The sequence below is a fragment of the Cygnus olor genome, chromosome 4 (genome assembly GCF_009769625.2).
Source record: "Cygnus olor isolate bCygOlo1 chromosome 4, bCygOlo1.pri.v2, whole genome shotgun sequence".
Classification (NCBI taxonomy): Eukaryota; Metazoa; Chordata; class Aves; order Anseriformes; family Anatidae; genus Cygnus; species Cygnus olor.
In genome coordinates, this window is record NC_049172.1 from 20,670,693 (window position 1) to 20,691,212 (window position 20,520).

At 37.1% G+C, this 20,520-nt stretch overlaps 2 protein-coding genes across 12 annotated transcripts in view; one reads left to right on the forward strand and one right to left on the reverse strand.

Moving 5' to 3' along the window:
- On the forward strand, nucleotides 1-11,254 carry CENPU (centromere protein U). Of its 6 annotated transcripts, none has more exons than XM_040555085.1 (12): nucleotides 1-19; nucleotides 481-630; nucleotides 1,664-1,781; nucleotides 2,796-2,901; nucleotides 3,600-3,687; nucleotides 4,782-4,857; nucleotides 5,873-5,990; nucleotides 6,393-6,471; nucleotides 7,219-7,266; nucleotides 8,698-8,759; nucleotides 10,097-10,253; nucleotides 10,752-11,254. In XM_040555085.1, exons 2-12 carry the CDS (start codon nucleotides 580-582, stop codon nucleotides 10,890-10,892), a joined length of 1,044 nt encoding a protein of 347 aa, XP_040411019.1. In that variant the 5' UTR covers nucleotides 1-19; nucleotides 481-579; the 3' UTR covers nucleotides 10,893-11,254. The 6 variants fall into 6 exon arrangements, with proteins under 6 accessions (XP_040411019.1, XP_040411018.1, XP_040411020.1 ...); XM_040555084.1 differs by lacking the exon at nucleotides 1-19 and adding an exon at nucleotides 107-196; XM_040555086.1 differs by lacking the exon at nucleotides 1-19 and adding an exon at nucleotides 123-336 and having other exon boundaries at nucleotides 10,755-11,254.
- Nucleotides 11,201-20,520, reverse strand: part of PRIMPOL (primase and DNA directed polymerase) — an 18,654-nt gene continuing 9,334 nt past the window's right edge. For 5 of the 6 annotated variants that reach the window (XM_040555076.1, XM_040555075.1, XM_040555079.1 and 2 more), the window contains 9 exons: nucleotides 20,371-20,518; nucleotides 17,673-17,963; nucleotides 16,000-16,162; nucleotides 14,841-14,935; nucleotides 14,437-14,523; nucleotides 14,257-14,365; nucleotides 13,067-13,149; nucleotides 12,938-12,984; nucleotides 11,201-11,912 (listed from right to left, as the gene is read on the reverse strand). In XM_040555076.1, the coding sequence (XP_040411010.1) occupies nucleotides 11,607-11,912; nucleotides 12,938-12,984; nucleotides 13,067-13,149; nucleotides 14,257-14,365; nucleotides 14,437-14,523; nucleotides 14,841-14,935; nucleotides 16,000-16,162; nucleotides 17,673-17,963; nucleotides 20,371-20,518 (1,329 nt within the window). In that variant the 3' untranslated portion in view covers nucleotides 11,201-11,606. The remainder of the gene's footprint in view (nucleotides 11,913-12,937; nucleotides 12,985-13,066; nucleotides 13,150-14,256; nucleotides 14,366-14,436; nucleotides 14,524-14,840; nucleotides 14,936-15,999; nucleotides 16,163-17,672; nucleotides 17,964-20,370; nucleotides 20,519-20,520) is intronic. The other variant, XM_040555081.1, reaches the window with a different exon arrangement.

Genomic DNA, 20,520 nt, shown 5'->3' on the forward strand with positions numbered 1-20,520 from the left:
TCTCTCAGAATAGAAACGGGTGCGCAGCCAGGGTGGCGAGCCGACCCCCCCCCCCAGGCGGGCAGTGCCGTGCCGGTCCTGTCAGGGCGCTGCAGCCGCCCTCCCCTTCCCCTTCCGGAGGCGGCCCGGCCCGGCCCTCGGCCCCGCGCCGCTTTGAATCGTGGCGGGAAGGCGGCGGCGGCGGCCGTTGGAGGACGTGAGGCGAGGCTGGGACGGGACGGGACGGGGGGGGAGCGGCCGTTTGGGTCGGTTTAACGGAGGGACATCTGTCTGAGGCTGCCCTCCGGGCAAAGTGCGAGGGTCCGAAGTGACAGCGGCAGCGAAACAGAGATAAAGGCGTGTGTGGTGTCATGCTTTGTCTGGTTAATAGCTGGATCTCCTTCCTAACCTGTGCTGATCCAGTGAAGTGACCTGTACTGCTTGGGCAAGAAGTTGCGCATAATACATTGAATTAACAAATATTTTTTCTCCCTGTCCCAGGTATCAAGGCGAGGAGAACAGATTTGTATTCAGGACTATTTTGAGGGGCGGACAGCCTTATCTTCAGTCGCATATTTAGGAGACTACGCTTCATAGTAAATGTCCTCTAAGAAAAAGATGAAGGGAAATCATTCCAGAGATAAATTGAAGGTAATTTTCTCCATTTTGAGCTTAATTGAAACAATAAATTATTCGTTGTCTTACCAGGCTTTTATGTCATTGATTGTGGAGGCTGGTGTATGTATGTTAATGCAGGACTTTGCTTGCATAGATGTTGGGAGCTTTGCTCAGGGACCACAAATTAGTACGGGTTGTGCAGTTTTAGTATAGGCTGTGAAGTCTCTCCTCTCCTCTCCTCATTTTTTTTCCTTTTAGGAGTAGTACGTTGTCAGGCAAAATGAGCCACTGACTTTCAGATAATCAAAAATTTGAAAACAATTTAGTAAAAATAAAGAGAACGGCTTAAAGAGGAAATAGCTGATGTGTTTATATTCAGTACCATAAAACATGTGAGGTGCTGCTCAGTGCCAGTAAAGTTAAAAGCTTGGGAAGTCAGTGTTTTCTTCGGATTCCTTCTCAATGTACACACAAATTAGCGAGGAAACTTACTCCCATATTTACAGTGTGAGTAGCACATTTAAAAATATTTCCTAAAGTAATGCTATTCTCCCCTGTCTTTCTGTTGTCCGGAAGTGTCTGTATAATGCTTGGCTTACATGTTCTGTCTTTTATAAGAAGTTACGCTTTGAAAAGTGAAAATGAAAGTCATTTTCAAAACAAAAGTTTGCATGAAAACCATTAAATTGGACAAAGATGGAATCTCGTGTAAATACAGAGATGACTACATTTTAATGCCTGAAAAGTAAAAGGCCACAGATCACAGAAACTGGATATCAGACTGATCTAAGATCTCTAGGCATATACACTTGGTTTTGTGAATACAAACTACAGTATAGTATAAAATAGCTGTGTATACTAGTTTCATACCATCACTTCTCTTAGGGAAAATAAAATATAGCTTGAGGAAAAAAGTGCATGCTTCAAATACTTTATATCATAGCTTAGTAGTCACTACAGGTTAAATGTACTTCTAGTCAAAAGTTCTTGAAATTTATTGTCATATTCAATCTGCGATATGCTAAGAAATTTGGATGAGCTAGCTATTAATTTCATACCCTTCCAGGAAGACAAAAGCAGCTCCCGTCCTCGTTGGAAATTACTTCCACCTGAGGAGCCAGATGTCTCAAGGATATTGAAGGTGGCTGAAGCAAATCAGCTTGAGGAGCTTGACGATTCATTTGGTTTGTATTAACTTAAACGTACGATTTTAATGAACTAACCACGTGTAAACACTGAAATATTTTGTCCTTAGGAAAAGGTACCCTTCCTTTGCCAACAGAAATTATGAGCAGGAGAGAGTGCAGAGAGAGGGGTTTTCTTTGTTTCTTTTCTTTTTTTTTTTTTGAGGGGGAGATGTTATGTTCTGTCATTTAGGAAGTAAATAGAATAACGTAGTAATATATGCCAAGTAAAATTTGATGGAAAAATGCTGGCTATTCAAGTTTTATAGTGTGAATAGTAGAATTTCATGCAATATAGCACTGCAATTGTGTAAGAATTTACATTTTAAAAGGGAAGTTCAATTTCTTAAGTTATTCTTTGTTAAATTACACAAATTATGAAGTGAAATTGTCGAAGAGAATATACGTGGCAGCAAGCTTAGAAGTTCACAGGGATGTTGTTTTGCCATTTTCAGATGTAACTGAAGTCCACCACTAAATCATTTCCCTAAGCTCCACATCCCCACGTTTCTTAAATTCCTCCAGGGATAGCAACTCTGCCACCTCCCTGGGCAGCCTGTTCCAAAGCCTAACCACCCTTTCTGTGAAGAAATTCTTCCTGCTATCTGATCTAAACCTCCCCTGCACAAGTTGAGGCTATTGCCTCATATCCTATCGCTTGTCACACTTGATGCCCTCCTCGCTGCAGCCTCCTTTCAGGTACTTGTAGAGCATGATGAGGTCTCCCCTCAGCCTCCTTTTCTCCAGGTTAAACAGCCCAAGTTCCTTCAGTTGCTCCTCATATCTTGTTTTCTAGTTCCTACCAATAGCAGGTAGGTGAGTATAGAAACTATGATGCTTTGACTATTTGAAGATTAGAAGAAATGTGTATAATACTTTTAACAAGACTTCATTTGTGTAAGTGAGCAGGCCACAAAAATTTTAACTGAATGCTAGGCAATGCTAATATACCTATGCTCTTTGCCTCAACAGATGGGAACGGTTTTCATACAGCTTATTTTCTGTTATTCACAGATCACCCTTTGCACAGTACTGCTGTGGATGCTTATGGAGAGGAACGTTCGGAAAGCGAGTCACTTAGTTATGTTTCAGCTCCACAACAGAAAAAGGCAGAAAGAAGGTCTGGTGAAAAAATAATTGCCAGCATTTATTTATTTATTTGTTTATTTTAGATTAAATGGGGAAAATGTTTCGTCTGTCAGGTTTCACTAACTGCTTATTAAATAGATGCCTAAAATCTCTCAGATGAGAAACCAAGAGTAAGTAATACCCAGGAACATAAAAAACAAAAAATGGGAGAATGAACTAGAGTCTGCCTTGTATAAGTAGTTACTGTATCTTTTTTTTTTTTTTTTTTGATGAAAGGATGGCTTTGTGAGGTGTTAATTAGTCCTCTAAATCCTGGAGTCTTTAAAAAGGGGTAAATAAGACAATAATAGTGCCCATATGAGGTTGTGTATTTTTTCATTTTTTTTTCCCCTCAGCCCTCTGACCCCCCAAAGGAAGATTTCTCCATTCCTGCTAAAATATACCAAATATTAATTTTGTGTCTATTTCAAAGTTTCTCCCTGATACAACATGTCTGTCTCAGTGGCCAGTTAGAAATAGATTTCTAAATTGTTGCGAGGTTTGCTGTTGATGGATAAAGATTCTATTCCCTTTTTATACCACTTGAAATTTTTTATGTAGTTATTTAGGGGAAACTGAAAGATACAGCAGTACAATATGTTCCCCAAACCCTAAGATTTTGTTGTTTGTATATAGAAGATCATTTTTCTCAGTATGTAGTTGGTTTACATATGGATTTTTTTTCCCTAGTGAACAAATGCACTTGAAAATGTCTGAAGGTGATGTTGACAAATCCAACTCAGCTGATTCTACAGATGAGCCCCTTAAGGAGAATATGGTACAGAGAGCATTGCATGAGTGTATCAGTCAAATCATTTTTAACTTGATGCCATGCTTGCATTGGATAACGGTGTGGGAGGAAGACCTTTCATTTGCTTTTTAGTACTTAACTGTATGCCAAATAATTAGTCCTCTTAATATTCCTGTGAGATAGCCAAGTGTTAAGTGAAATGCTTAAACCTACATGGTCATTTCAATGGAGGATGTAATGGCTGGGGTCCTGTAGTCCATTTTAATTGCTTGTTTGGCAATATGTTTTTTTTTCTTTTAAATGAGTATATTTACATCTGGAATATACGTTTTTAAAGAATGCCATACTACTTGGTATATAAATCCCTTGTTCAGTATTGAAGTAAGAACATATTTATGAGAGAATTTAATTTTTCATTGATAAAATTAGTTTTGAAGATATATTAGAATTAGATAAAAACAAATTGGTTTTGAATGAGTGTTTTTTCATGCTTAGGCTGTAATTAGTGTAAAATGGTGGTTTTGGCCAGCTTAGCTTCTGGGCTTATGGAGGAAGAATTAACTACTTTGAGAAAGTAGGCCTGTGATAGAAGAAGCAACGCAGTAGTTTGTCTAAAAGCTTTTTAACTACTGAAATTCATTGGAATTGTTGAAATTTGTGTTGTAAAACTCAGGACATAATGTTAGTCTTTTATCAGTGAACTGCACATATGCAGCACTGTTGTTGAATGCTTTCTGTGACATGACAGTAATTGTAAGCAGAGAAGGAATTGGGACAGATGAAGGTGAAAAGGAAGGTAAGGAGGAGCTGTTGGACAGAGGACTGTTGATATTGATGCCTATGCTGAACTGAGAGGCCTTAGGCTCCTTAAAACGTTCCTTAAAATGACCACTGTCTGATGTGTTGCTTGGTTAGTGCAGCCAAGCAGCTGCTGGCCCTGCGCAGTGTAATCGCTGTGCTGTGATTCTGGTGAAACAGACCTAAGTAAACGGTACTTAGTATTTCTTGACTGAAACATCACTAAAATGTTTTCCTGCATTCTGCCTGATTGCTGTCTCTCAGAATTTTAAATGAGTGCATCTAAATTCTTTTTCAAAGTTAATCTGCTTTGTATATCACAGAAAGCTCCAAGTACTGCTCAACTCTGGTTGAAAAAGAAGAAACAACCTTCAGAGAAGAGCACACCAGACTCCTCTGGTAAAGTAGACCTTTCAAAACTCTTGTGTAGTTTTATCTCATTCAAAATTAATATTTTTCCTTAACTCGGCAGTCTCTAACTTCTGATATGTAGCGGCATACTGCTTTGGGAGGTTGTAATTTTAATTTTGGTCTAAACACTCATTAGCAATGGATAAATTGAGGGGCTGGTGTGCCACACAGTTCTGATCCCTGTGGGTTGCATCCCTGGACTTGCCTATTACTCACTGGAGCATGGGTATGCGTCACCCTGTGCAGGCAGCCTGGCTTCCTTTTGGGGGAAGCTTGGATCCGTACTCCAGTATGTCCCTTGGTTTTGGTGCCTGGAGCGCCAGATTGTGGGGCACAACTTGGAGTAACCCCGCTTTACAGCGTAGACACAACTGTTAGTGTGAAGACCCTTGAGACAAGGAGCTTCAAGATTGTGGCATTTTTTTGGTATGCGGAGAAGTTGTTTCTCAGGTGTCATCTTGCTTCCTTCAAATCGTACCCCATTACATTCAGGTACTAGATTTACATTTGGGAGTGCGTGAAGTTTCTGTGGAATTAGTGGTTAATATTACTGCAAAGTTTTAAAGAAATATATTTGCATATACCTTTTTTAAAGCATATATGGTATTAATACAAAACTTAAACAAATACGATATAACAATTCACGATTCTTTGAGTAATGCAGGTTGCCCAAACTCAGGCAGATAGTTTTTACAGCTCAAACAGCTATGTCACTGGGTAGTTTATCAGTTAGAGTAATGATGTTCTCCTGGACTTCTTTGAACTGATGAAGAATAAGAAATAAGATGTGTATGAATGCTCATTCAAATTTTAAAGTGGACCCAGATAAATATATATAGTTGTTCAGCCTAAAACATGAAATAATTCATATTTCTGCGTTTCCAAGTTTCATATTAAAATATTCATAACTCTTAGATAAGTTATTTTAATGTGGGCATAATAACTTCTGTTTCAGAGCATGTACCTCAACTGTGTAACGCTTATCTTTACTCTGTTGTTTCAGTTAATAGCCCGTGTTCTGTAGAGGTTTGGTGTCCCAAAGATCTGAAAAGGTCTTCCAGAGATATTACAGAACTGGATGTTGTTCTGGCTGAATTTGAAAAGATAACGGCAAATTACAGGTAAATATTCTACTTTCCTTTGGCTGAATGCTCACAGTCTTATAAACAACTTACATACTTGTTTTGCTAATAGACTTTCCCTTAGGTAATGCAGTACTGCTTAGTTACATTCTGATGTTATTTTAATGATTGTTAGGCTTCTGTGTTACAAATAGTGTTTGTATGTGACCTTAAGGAAGTGGTCTCCAGGAATTTGATATTTTTCCAAACAGAAGAGCAACACATCTCAGCTGTTTTCCAATGTAGAATTTAGGTTATTGCTAGGATATGAAAGACCCACGGTTGCTTGTGCTGATAGCTATTTAACATTGGGTTTTATTTGTATTCAAAAGAATGTTTTTGGATATGATTTCCCCTTTACTAAACCAAGTGGGTTGTGTTTTATCCCCCTGATTTCTCCAGACAAAGCATAGAATCAAAAATTTGCAGAAAAGCTGTCAATGGCTTCTGTTCTGCTTTCAAGGACCAAATCACTGATCTTGTAAGTACACAGTAATATATATATATATTTATATATATATATATGTAAAATATTTGTGGTAATGATCTTAGAGCTGTGTGTTACATTGTATATCACATAGTAAAACTGGAGAGCTGCATGACTTGAAGAAACAATTATGGAAGACATTGTTTTAAGAGCTCCTGGACTGGGTTTTTACAGTGTCTCAGCTACTCTGGTGTGTAGTAGCCTGACTGAAGCCTTTAACATAGCTTATGAAAAATAATCCTTTTTAGTTAACAGTGTGAACCTAACTGTCAAAAATTATTAGCTTGGAAGACTCAGAATTCTTCTCGCTAATTACAACTTGTAAAATAAACTCAAACTCTGTTGTGGTAAGTAAAATGGATGAATACTAAAACTATAGTTCTAAGTGATTCATTAGAGTAAACAAGTTTTAAAATGATGAAATTTATACATTTATATAAAGTTATGGAAAAATTGGCATAAGTAGTATTACACTAATTGGTACCAGCAGTATTACGTGGGCTAACTGGTGCAAGATGACTAGCGTTGTGTAGCAGTCTTCCTCTGGTATGAGGAGGGGGGAGAGAATTGATACGCAACTGATACACTTGTAATATTCCTTTGAGCAGCTGTTTTATTAAATAGCTTTTTATGTTATTACCAAGTACTTTTTCCAAATTAATTCTTGCAACCATATTTTTAGGAGGATAGAGGTGAAATCCAGATCCATCATCAATCTCTAATGCTTCTTTTCCTCCACAGATAACAGAAGTCCAGGAATTAAAGAACGTGAAGAAAAAAAATGCTAAGGTAAATACATATCTGAAAGACAGGCTATCACTGAAATGTACAGCATACAGATGTGGGTGTTGACATTTCAGGAAGTTGACTGAAAGAAATAAAATAATTCACAAAAAGAAGTGCACTGTTCTACAGAACCAGCTGCACAAATAGAGGATAGGGCACCACCAGAGTATGGATCGCACACTGCATACATTCACTGGTGTAAAAAGAATGAACACACATTAGGATGTGTAAGTATTTATGCATGAGAATTAGACTCTTTAATTTTTTTGAGCAAGCACTGGTGAGACCCCTGGGGAACCAATTAAATATTGGAAGCTCACCTTCAAGAAACACAGATGAGTATAAAATCCAGAAGAGAACAGCAAAGATCTGAGAGAATAGAATTAGATCCTTTATTTTAAAGGAGAGTAGTCTTAAGGGAGATGCATTCCCTAAAGACATCAAGTTTTTGTTCAGAGGAGGCAGTTCCTCTGTTCATTCAGGCTTGAAATGCAGCAAGAGAAATACAGACTGTAGGAGAAACTAGTGTGGGAGAAGAAAACATTGGAGTGGTTTCCTCAGGAGAGAGGTGATACCCCAGAGCAGAGAGATTTAAGAGCAGGTTAGGCCCGATCTTCCAGAGGCATATTTTAGGTACGCTTGATCTCTCTTGTGAGAAGTGGCTGGAGAGCTTTCTGCCTTCAAACCTGGTAATTGGAAGCAAGAAAGAGCAATTGGACCAAACACAAAAGATTGAAATTTGTTCTCTATTTCTTGATATTACTTTATTTTTAATTATTAAACAATTTAACCTACTTAGCAACCACATGCGGTGTACACACCTCCTCTTCAGCAACCTTTTTGATGACTAAATAGCTTTTAACAATTGAAGTCAATGGAAAGCTTATTCTGTCAGGTGGCAATTAATATGCTAAAGATGAAAAGTCCTGAAAATCTTGTTGAGATGAAACGGTATGCTATTTTGTAAAATGAAAATTTTAATATGCATCTAGCATTCACAGCCACTTAGCTTCCTTTTTTTTTTGTATCTTACACATTTGTTTAAACTTAGGTTTATAGTTACTAAATTTAAATTTTTTGTGAGACATAAAAGAAAAAAAGGATATAGTTATACTTAATTCCATAGTTATGGCAGTCATACTGAACATACGTTCGTATTCGTCTGTATTCTTAAAGAAACCTGCTGGAGTTTAGCATGTGTGAGTTCAAATCCTCACAATGCCTTTTCTACACTTGTCAAGCCAGTGTTCCTCAGGAGACGTTTTGGATGGGGATGAGAGTTTAGCACTGTAGAGCTATTTAAGGTCTGGTATCTTCCACACCTTTGAGCTAGAAACATGAAACCTGAAAGAAAAAACAGTCAATGACACTTGAGTTGTTTGCCTGTGAGGTTACTGAAACAGGTTCAGAGACTTTCTTCACTATTTGTTACAGGTAGTGGCAGACATCAAAAAGAAAAGGCAGCGACTGATGCAAGTCAGAGAAGAGCTAATTGGGTATGTTTCTAATACTATACGGTATGTTTTTGTGCAATAATAGCCTGAAAAACTGAAGGAGGCTAGTATTTCATAAAAATCAAAGAAAAAAAATGTTACTTTCACTTCAGAGTTATTTTAATGAAATTAATTCTGTTCTGTTTTGCTTTCTCTTCTTACAAAAGCTCAAGATAACCTCTCCTTTCCATGTTTCAGTTGCCTAGAGTATTTCTTCTAAAGTTCTCTCATATAACTGTGGTTACTGGGACAGTATTTCAGACAGTATGTTCATAAGAAAAACACTAATGTTATAATTGGAATTGCAAAGGTAATAATGAATCAAAACTTACAGAGGCAGTACAGAGTTTGTTTTTGAGGGTAGGAGAATTTTTCATCTCATTGCATTTTAGCATGGATGCCTCCAAATACATGGATTGCTACTGTCTCACAGAGCCGTGCAGTTCCCCTTCTACAACATGGCATTAATCTTAAGTACCATTTAAAAACAGAGAAACCTAAAAAATTATTTTCTTTAGAAAAATCGTTACACTTGCCCAAATCCAGTTAGTTAGGAGGGTAAAATTTATACTGAAGCTGCATGTAACATGCATGCCAAGTCTGTAGGGACCTGCATAGACATGGATCCACAAAGGCAGATTAAAAGCCCTTTCTCTGTGGTCACGTGAGTCTTTTTATCTTTGCAGTACTGTGGACAAACTTCTCTGAAAGAAATAAAGGCATCCTTCAGCCTGGGTTTAAACCCCCCCACACACACAGACTGAAAGCTGTCTTCACTTTTCTTGTGTTTTAATCATTTGATCATTCAAGTTCGTTGTTTTGTTTTGTTTTTTTTTTTTCTGGAGCTTAAATGAAAATGGCATTTTGTGTTCTGTTTTTGGAGTGTTAATCATGCTTTGAACACCATTTAATAGATTGAGCCCCTCAGCTTGCTTAGGCAGAGGAGTATCTAGTTTGCGGATCCTGAGTGTGCTTCAGCATAAGCACCAACCGCCACACCTGCAGGCTGGTGTCTGCAGAAGCACACAGCATAGTTACGGAACTTCACTGGTTTTTAGGTTTAAGTGCTTAAGAAAGATTGGCTATATTGTCAGACTTGACAGTAAGACTTGGAAAAAGGTGGTTTGTTTTTTTTTGTCATTGTATTTTTTTTGTGGGTTTGGACCTGTGGTCTAGTTTAAATAATATACTACTTTTTCTATTTAAACAGTATGTTCTACTAACCTATGCTTCCTATTTCTGACCTACCTTTCCTTAAGTCGTCTTCAGAGGAAATACTTTCACAGTCAGTCATGAAATAAATATTCTGATATAGTCATCAAAGCATTGATCTTTTTCAGAGCTGAATCACAACTGGTAGAACTACAAAGAGAATACACTGAGGTACAGGAGAGGAAATCTTCCCTGACGCAAGCAGTTCAATTCCTTGCTGATTTGACGGAGCTACACCAGGACTACTTGGATTACAGAGAAGAAAACCCAAGAGAAAAAGTGGTAGTGAGTACACATTTTTGCATGCCTTTCTAAACCGTTCTGGATCAGCCCCTCCCTTTTTTTTTCTCTGGAACTGACAGGTATTTCTATTAATGGTTAGCCTACATTAAATAGCTGTTTTTGTGGAACCAACTTGAGAATCACTACTGTAACTGCAGTCCAGCGTCTCGCTCATGTTGGAAACGGGTATTTCAGAGAAATTCTGATACCTGATTTTATGTCCAGGAATTTGAAGGACATAAACATAACTGTTGTCCTCAGGTCTAGCTGTTTGGTTTTTTTTAATGGAAACTGAAGAAATATTAACAGTGAGAAAAAAGTAATCAACTTCAATCAGCTTGGTTAAAGATTATCTAAACTTGTCTGTTTTTCACTTTTGCAAGTCACATTGCACAATTTCAGGCAGAGGAATAATAAACAAATCACATATGTATCTGTATTTATCTATTTTTCCCCAACAATTAAAAATGTTGCTCTGTAACTTTATTTCCTTAACAACAGCAGTATGGAACTTCCAGCCTACCTGCTCTGCTGGTGGAATCACGGAGAATTCTAGGAGCAGAAAGACACTTTCAGAATATTAATAGGAAACTGGAGGATGCTCTGGACGTACAAAGAGGAAAGGTATCACAGAAAGATTAAGTGCTTTTTAATAGACTTTTTGACAATAAGTGATCACTATTATAATGGACTCTGTTTTAAGTTTGTTTAATCGTTGTTGGTCTTCGCTATCTACAAAGTCAGTGACTTCATCATAGATTCTATCTTGTCAAATAGTTTGTGTAAGAACTTAGTGTCAATGAAATGAATGAAATACCAATTCCAGTTAATGTAGTAAAACTTCCTGTGTTCTGTCAAAGATGATTTTTAGTCTTGGGTTATTTATATATTGCTTTCAAGATCACATTACTTAGTTTAAAAAGAGAACACACGGACTTTGGATGAACCTAGTGATAAACATATTTTTTATTAAATTTGTATTTGAAATAAATAATTTCGTCCCATTTCTGGAAGTGAAGAAGTGTATTATTTGTCATATCAGTAAAAGCTGGACAAACAGCTAACAAAATAGAAACCACACAGCAGTAAGTCTTAGAAGTGCTAAACTCCTTGAAGCAGCCTTCATGAAGAATGTTCAGGCCAGTATTCTCCACCCCTAGTGTAACCTTCTTCATGCCTGTTTAAGATTATCCAGTTGCAAGGATGCTTTTAGTTCTTTGTCAGTTCTTTGTCTAACAGCTCTCAAAGAGCGCTTCTGAGCTACAGCACAGTATCTTTCACAGAAGGCATGTGATACGCATGTTGTATTAAAGCGAGCTTTGTTGCTACTAGTCTGTTTGCCAGCCAAGTTTCTGATTAGCTGTCATCTTTGCTGCAAATGTCTTGTGTCCTTAAAGTTTCCAAAAGAACTTCATCAGGAATGTCTTCCATGCCGTAATCCAGACTGTCATTTGCAGCTTCTGCTAGCTCCACATCTTCAGTAGCTTCTACCAAACAGGCGTCATCGCTTGCATTGTCCCACTCCGTGTCTGTTAACTGGAAGTCTTGAGACATGCTTTCTTCAAGAGATACTGAGCTTTTTGACAAATCCGCAGGGTTAGAATGGGGTTTTACTTTTTCTTCTGTGTTCCCACATTCATCCATTACCATATAATCTTCTTCCTTTTAGAAACATAAATATTATTTATTACACACTAAAATGTTTTCCATATTTTTAATTGAAACGAGTGCTGAACTCTTGCAAGTGTCACATATAATGAATACTATAGAAAGCTGGCTAACAAGACTTCCCAGCAAGTTGATTTGTAGCCACATTACCCATGGAAGCCTGTTTCAGTAGAAAAAGGAACTTATTGTTTTTCCAGCAAACTAAAAATAGTCTAGTGTACACAGATTTTTAAAATGATACAAGGTTAAAACTTATTTTACTGTCTATCTGAAGATAGCGTAACGGCTTGAAAATGCATTTAAATCACACTTGCTATGAAATAATGCTAATAGCTATTGATGTTTTGCCTAAGTACAGCTTAATGTGCCATTCTACAGTCTGAAATTTAAAAGTGCAGTTGCAACAGTGCCAACTCTTAATACCCACTGCGTGGAAAAACTTAGGTACAGTGCTTAGAATCTGGGTCAGCATCAGGTCAGTTCAAATATTCTGCCCCTGTGGGTAAACGTAACTGCTTTTATACACTGAAGTTCACTTAAGTGAACCTCAAATTTGAGGGTCACTGACTTAAACTCGACTTTGGCTGAGAGAATTTTGACTGACACAAGTGTTCCAGGAACACTTACACTTTAGCTGACCCCGTATGAAGTCGAATGTGCACAGCACAGGTTTACTTAGGCCGTTTTTTCATGCTATGCCTATTGTGGGCTTGCAGATTTTACACTGGGAACTGCTGGCCCAGAGTAAGACAGAAGAAAATCTTTAGTCCCAGGTGAAGTTAGGCTATTCTAGTAATCTAGCTTTCTCTGGGCTGCTAGTTTTTGTGTTAGATCTGCTGCTGAAGAACTTACAAATGAATATATGGAGATACCACAACAGCACAGCTGCTCTGCGGAGCTACTCTGTGCTAGTGTAATTACTGTATGGAGCTCAACAAACTATCTGAGGTAGCAGGGATTTTCAGTGACTTGTACAGAAAGCTTTGCTTTTAGCATGTTGATAAGACAAAAGCGCGTACCTCTTTGAAGAGAGAAGGCAGACATATCCCAGGTGGTAATGGAAAGTCTAAATCAAAGAGAAGGTGTTTAATTACAGTTAAGATTCCAAAAAGTATTAAGTAGAATTGCTTTGAAAACAAGACACATACTTTGTGATCTGAAGTTTTTTTCCCTGCAGACTGGATCGTGGCACTTCTGATACCAGACTTCCTTCTTTAGATCTACCAGAATCCTAGGAATGAAATAGTTTTGGTTTTAGTAACAATACATAAAGAAAATAAATATATACAACGTGAAACTCTGACAATAAATGAAGAGAGTTTGTTTGTCCCCAAACTATGGATATTGTTTTCACACTGACATTACATGCTTGTTTCATACATAGTCTGTCATTTTCCCTATGAACTTCAGACCTTTTAAGAATACATTTCTTTAAGACTAAGATTTGGAAGTGAAATTCAGTCATCTTTATTACATTAAATTCAGAAGAAAATGTCCCTAATGTAAAGCTAGCATATGGGACCTAACTGTAAGGTAAGATTTTGCTGTTGTTGTGCATTTCACAACATAAAAGCAGGATAAAATATTTTTTTTTTGGCAACTGATTAGACAACCCTGCTTTTACAATTGTGTTATGAAAACAACAGCTTCAAGTAACCTCAAGAGTTCGTCTAATTAATCTAGTGGCTGTAGGGGTTTTTTCCTACTCTCATTTCTCAAAAACATATCTTTTGTCTTTCACTTGGTTTATATTTCATGTAGAATTATTTTTAAGTGAAAATATTTCTACTACCAATATACTGCAATTCTAATATCACCTAAAAACCTGACTTTTCACACTTATTTTGATAAAAACTATGGGAAGAAGTCTGAGTCTTTACAAAGTCTCCGCAAAACTCAGTTTGACTGAACTGGTGGCAGGACTTACCTTTTAACAGTTAAGAATACTATTTAAGATGTACTGTAAATGTAAATTTTTATATTAAAAATGGTCTGTTTTCTTTATCTTATTTGTAATTAGCTTCCTATCTGAGAAATGTCAATGCATAGTACCATTTAATAGCTTTAACATACTCTACCTTGTATGTTAGCATCTTTAGGCACAGATTTTAAATAGTGTGAAGATGTATTTCTAACATTTCTATCAAGTCAAGATCTTATATCACAATAAATTTAGGAAAAAAAAGAATGAAAAAAGCACTGTACACCCAGAGTAAGATAGCCATAATTGTAACAGGTGATGATTCTATCCATAAGAATTTTTCAGCGTTTTTATAGAATTACAATTGAGCAGAAAAATAAATAAAGCTGTTTTAAACTGAACAGTTAACGAACATACATTATGTTGTTACTTTTGTGGGCTCTTCCAATATTTTCACACCACCGGTAACCAGAAATATCATACACAAGTATTTCCTCCAGAGAGAAATAACTCCATTGCCGTATCCCTGGGGAAAAAAAAAAAGTTAAAAACTACTGCTGCAGACTATTTGTTTGTAAATAGTAACATGGTTTTTACCTCCTTGTACTCCGTCTTTATTAACCAAAGAACGAACAAAATAATCGATTTCTGGATACGGTGAATCCTGATAACCTTCCACGGACTCTGTTAAAACAAAAGCCACACATTCATCCTGGTTTCGTAATTTTAATGTAATTCTAATATACCGTTACATGATATATAGGCCATAGACACAATTCACACCAGGTCCTTAAATAAAAGCTGGGACCAGGAGGGGACCGTCTGTGGCATTCAAGCACTGCGGAGCACCCATCAGGCCATTCCTGCGCTGCCTCCTGCAGAAATGTAGCAGGAGAAAAGCCCTCATACAAGCTATCAGGTGTGTAAGTAAGTCACAGCACAGCTGAATTAAACATACTTCCCCCCCCCCCCCCATACAGCAGAGAAAAGGCTTGCAGTACCTCTATCACTTCTGGTGGCTTTACTGTTTAAAAAAGCAGACATTCTTCTCTCCTCTGAAAAGCTAGATGACAGAACTCTTGTGTCACCCTCAGAGCTGAAAAACAGGGAAGGCAAAGGAAAATGTGTGATTCTCACAGCACAGTACAGTACGGCATAACAACATCTACCACAGCATGCTACGACAACAGAGTAGCTGAGGGGAGCAGCCTCCAGAGAAGCCCATCTCGCCTCACCCACGCTGTGATCCAGTCAGTATGCTGCTGCCTCACAGCCCCGCAGCGCCTTCTCGCAGTTTCCTCTGACTGCGCAGCAGAGGGCAGGATCTCCTCCTGCAAACAAGCAAAACTTCCCTGGCAAAAAGCCCAGGAGCCAGCCATTTACAGACTCCTGCTCCACACTCTTACACTATTTGCTCGAGATGCAATATTTAAACATGTATACCCTTTGAAAGGTTTCAACCTCTTTTTCTTCCTTTTTTTTTTTTTCCTATCTGCAATGAATTGCTTTTTCTTTCCTTACTGCTACCCGCAAGCCAGCTGATTACACAAGGCTAAATTCAACGCAGCAGAATTTCTCACCCGTATTTACATCAGACTCAGCTGATACCTGTGATATGAATACACTACATTGTGTACGCTATCAGGCTACTAGCACCAGTTCAGGAAAATGAACATTTTATAAAAACTGAAGTCACAAAAAATAAGTTTTAATAAAAATATTATACAGAGATTTGTACCATTTTAACCTTTCTGCTGCAACGATTACTAATTACAGTAGTTACACCTTAAGCCACAAGTCAGTACAAGGAAAAATATATAGAGATAAGACAACTGAGGTTATTCTATGAGACCATCACCAACCTGAGGAGGTATCTGTAACACATGAGAAATCTGGTGCACAAGTAAATGTACAAAAATCCTTTTTACTTTTTAACAGGCTTTGGACGTTTAAAGGTAGGTTAAAGAAGAAAATTGAGTTCCAAGATTTTTTTTTCTCCAAAACCAAAATAATTCTACTGGAAACTCCTAAGTTACACTGTAACAATGTTCCTGGAATACCTGCTCATTGATAGCAGTTATTCGTAACTGCTGGGGGAGAAAAAATTACTGAAATACGTATTTAAAAATATTTAAAACTCTGCTGGAACTAAATCATTACCTAATATTGCAGACCAAAGAGGACAGAAAATATGCTTCTTCCAAGGACACATTCTCTTCGCAAGTAGGGACAAACTTATTATCCTCTGCTATTGTCAGAATCACGTTTTTTCCTGCTTTTGATGATTTATACATCCGTAAATTTCTGTTCTTTGTATAAACTCCTACAGGAAAACAAATATTTCACAACATAACTGTACTGGCTAGGATTTAAGATACTTAGTGTTTGTAAATTAAACAATTTTTCTTAGACCCAACTAAGGGCCTCAGGAATGGACAAAAACTATTACTGATTTCAGCTCGCCTCCCACAGAAGAAATGCAGCCAACCAAGGCTGTGCAAACATGGGCATTTTTCATAGTACAGAATTAAAACACCCAACACATCTAGGTCAGCATCACTCTGATGTTATCACTGCTAAAGGTTTATCTTCAGTATTAAAAAAAATCGTGCTTTCACAATAACTTTGTGAAATACAACTAAGCTTAAAAAGCTACAAAGTTATTTCAATCCGAAATGACATCATATCCATCAAACTTCCTGTTTTCTGCATAGCAGACACCGCTTGTCTGAAGTGTGCAGGAAAGTGTATCAGGGAAATCCAATTCCAGTCTCAAAAACAAACAACAAAATTAAAAGTATAGTAAACATTGCCTAATCTGTCTCAGAATTTATTGGTGCGCTGGGTGCTTTATTTGTAGACTGCATTTAATTTTCATGAAGGTAAAGGAACTAAGTAGTTACTGAATTGACAACAACAAACTTTTTCTTTAATTTCCATTCACTAATACGCTTGATGGAACAGTAGATGCAGAAAGTAATCCTGAATCAGTAATGGAGAAGCCTAATAAACATCCAGCTTTGGGACTACATTTCAACAAATCTGACATGCGGTCTTGAGGTCAGCAATAAAAATGATCCTGTACTCCACGAGAAGAATTTGAAGTAATGGGGGTTCTTCAGAGAAGTCTGAGGAAAAACATGATACTCAATTGTCTTCACGTACACAAATCGCTGCTGTAGGAAAGTGTGCTAAGATATTTTCACTTCACTAAGGGCAAAAGGCAGAGAATTCAGATAGTGTTGGAGGAGGGTGGAACTTTCAAACTTTAGTTTGACCATGGGTGTTGTGCTCTTTGAGATTTTTAACATTTTAATTCCATGAATAGGCAAAGAACAGCTAGGGCATGAAGTGCCCAGCCCTAATTTCTATTATTCTATCATCAAAACCCAACAACTGCCATTCCAAACAGCGGAAGAAGCCTCAAGCTCACATGTGTGTATCGGTACAAAAAAACCACACCTTTAAGACTTGTTCTGTAATCAAGCAGCTTCTAATTCAACTGAAATGATTAGAATGCAATATATGCTGTCCCCTTTTAATCAAAATAGGTGCGCTAAGTCCTTAGGAATGAAATTAGAGATGTGTGGCAAGAGTTTCTTCCAACTTCTGAACAAAATAATTAAATGTGGTAATATGGAAAGTTCCAAAGGCAAAGAATCTAAGACTCCTGTAAGTACAGCATTTATGACCATTGTTTCAGCATGTATTGTATTTGAATTAAATTCTGAACGTAGGGACAACATGCAATCTGTAATCAAATACTAAAGAACATATCACTTCTTAACTTTTGCTGCTTCCTAAACAAGCTTAAAAGCACTTGTTATATTTACCTAGATCCACAAAAAGTTGCTTGTCCCCTTCTTTATCATTTACTATTAGAAAGGAAAATTCAGAATTTTCTCCATGGTTTGATGTTTCTATTTCCTTTGTTTGGTGAGCAAGGGCTGGCCAACCTTTGGAAGCATCTTCAGCTGCTGTGAGGTTTGTAAGAGAACCATCTACTTCAACTGTGGATGAAGAACGCTGGAAAACACGTTCTGCTCCTTCTTCTGGAATCACAGCAGCAGCATTACTCTCCATTAACCTTATGGCAGGCTGCAAAATGGTTCTCACAAAGTTACCTAAAAAAAACCAAAAACATATAACCCTATGAGTCAAGACAGAACTTAATAGTTCCTGTGCAAACATTTTCAAAACAGCCAAGATGGAAGTGGTTGTAGTTGCTTGGGTTTTCTTTCTCCTCTGGGATTTTTTTTTAAAAAACCTTTTAGACCAGCCCAGTACACAATCTTTTTCTTGCTAGTAAATAAGAAACCCATGCTTGGCAAGAATTTATACCTTTTTTTTTTTTTTTTTTTTTTTCCCAACACAAGAAAATAAACAATTCTGCGTGTATTAATTGTGACATACGGCCACAATCTTCCCATTTGCAATTTCACTACCAGGAACAGAGAGAACTGAGAAGTTAGTTGGTTTGAAAATAACCTCATTAGGAATAAAGATAAAATAGTCAAACAGAAATGCATAGGCTGTCACTGCAGTTTCCCTAGCCAAACCTCTGAACCAAATTAAATCTCAGTTAAAAGTGCAAAAATGAAACAAATGTCTTTTGTGGCTTTCAAACAATTTCTCCTACCCTTCCTGACACCTGTACCATTGCAGTTATAGACTCTGACAGACAAGATCTCAATTTTAAGCCATCATTTTGTGCATGACTCCTGACAAAATGCTTATGAAATGATGTTATTGAAGATGTGATAGTTCATCTTCCAGAATGACCAACATCGCAATGATGAATTTAAAAACACTTGAATGTGCCTGAAAAATATATTAGCTCTTTTAAGTTAAATATTAGACCAAAATCTTCATGTCACATCAAAGAATATAGATATATTTCATGAAGATTCTGTGAAGTTACTTTATGAAATTGTCTGCATTTCTAGATATATACTACAGCAAAGTATTTTGCACACAGAATAAAGCTAAGCTTTAGGCCAGGTTTGTCAAATAGGTTACTAAAACACCCCAGTGAAAAGTCTCGACTGTAATATTACTGATATCATACACAGATTTAACTGACACATCACAATTATAAAATGGATTTGTACTGTGACTTCAACGTTTGTTAAAAAGGCAAAGGCAGAACATGCATACACAATCTAAATACATGCTTTAGTCTGATAGTAAACATCTCAAATTCACTTAACAGTGGAGACACAAAACACTCAGCTAATGGACTAGAATAAATAGTTCAAGCTTCTACTGAAAGAACTGACTAACGCAATTTAGTTACCGGGATCACAGGCTAAAATTGCTGTCATACCGAATTATTTATCATCCATGTCTTACATAAGAGTTTTCTAGTGGCACAGGAGTTAAAGACCATACTCTTGAAATACAAATTGGAATGATCCTATTTCAGTCTTTTCTGTTCATAGCTGTTGCTACAGTGTCACGTAACAAACAACACTTCTGTTATAGGGACACAGATCGCACTGCTCCTAAGAATGAAAAATAGTTTTTTAACATTAAAAAAAACAGGTCTGAGAAATCCTGTTGCCTTTGTGTTGAAGGATCTGAATTTTGCCTTGGGGTGATGTTCAGGCCATGAACTTTGTCTGTATGTTACAAATATTACGGGGGAAAAAAATGTACATGCACACAGACCTACAAGATCCAGCCTCTCCTTACAGTTTGTTTTACTCCTCCAGTTGTTCATGTTGACAAGACCTTTCATAGATGATTCCTCAGAGCAATACATACGTGTTGACCCCAAACCCTTTGATTCAACAGTACATGTGTTATCTACACAGAATGACTAGACACAATGCGAAAGAAAGAGTAAGATTTTCTTTAATGCTTTATGGGGTAGAAAGAATCCTGGAACACAACTAAAAGCAAAGAGCCCATCTTCCAGGATTTCAAAAGTATGTTCAAAATACTCCTGTGAAGTATGGAGGTATTATTGTAACTATTTTACAAATGTAATGAAGACAACCCTGAACTGACGATTGTTTGTGCTGGAGTTGCTGTATGCCATCAAATCCCAACTTACATCAACAACTAAAATTGCTTTCAGCTTTCTCTGAACCATGTTTATAAGTACTCGTGGCTTGAAGCCATCTTTGTCCTGACTTTCTGACCCTGTGCAGAACACAAACCAGCTGTATGTAGAGCCAATAATCTTAACTTAACTGTTAAGATTTACAAGAATCTGAAAATTAATCAATTACTGTACAAAAATCTTCCAGCCAAAAACCAGTCTTGCCAGTGGTATCACAAATAAACCACAGAGACATGAAAAAGTTATGTTGTAAACATGCAAATGATAATTATTGAAAAAGGAAGTAGAAGATGAGTTGAGGAATGTGAGGCTTAATTAAACAGAAACAGTCATTTTTGCTGGGAATACATGGTTCTTTTCACATGTAATTCAATTAAAATAAATATTCAAATGTATGATGGCACTGTGAAAAGTCAAAACCTCACCTTTTATTTCTAGTTTATAAGTGAAAAGAACACACTTACCAACATGAATATTATCCTTAAATACAGTCTTGTGGGGTAGGAATATTAAGTGTCGACTAAATTTTTCATCAGTACTGGAATCTAAATTCAAGACGTCTTTGGCTGAACAGTTAACATCATGAAGTTCTTTCAACTTTTGGCTGACAAGCT

Bases quoted from the DNA above. Each gene is read 5' to 3' on its own strand.
- CENPU (XM_040555085.1), top strand. From the start codon at position 580: ATGTCCTCTAAGAAAAAGATGAAGGGAAATCATTCCAGAGATAAATTG. The intron at 2,902-3,599 runs GTCTGGTGAAAA...TTTTTTCCCTAG, and splicing joins CAGAAAAAGGCAGAAAGAAG to TGAACAAATGCACTTGAAAA. The intron at 4,858-5,872 runs GTAAAGTAGACC...CTGTTGTTTCAG, and splicing joins GAGCACACCAGACTCCTCTG to TTAATAGCCCGTGTTCTGTA.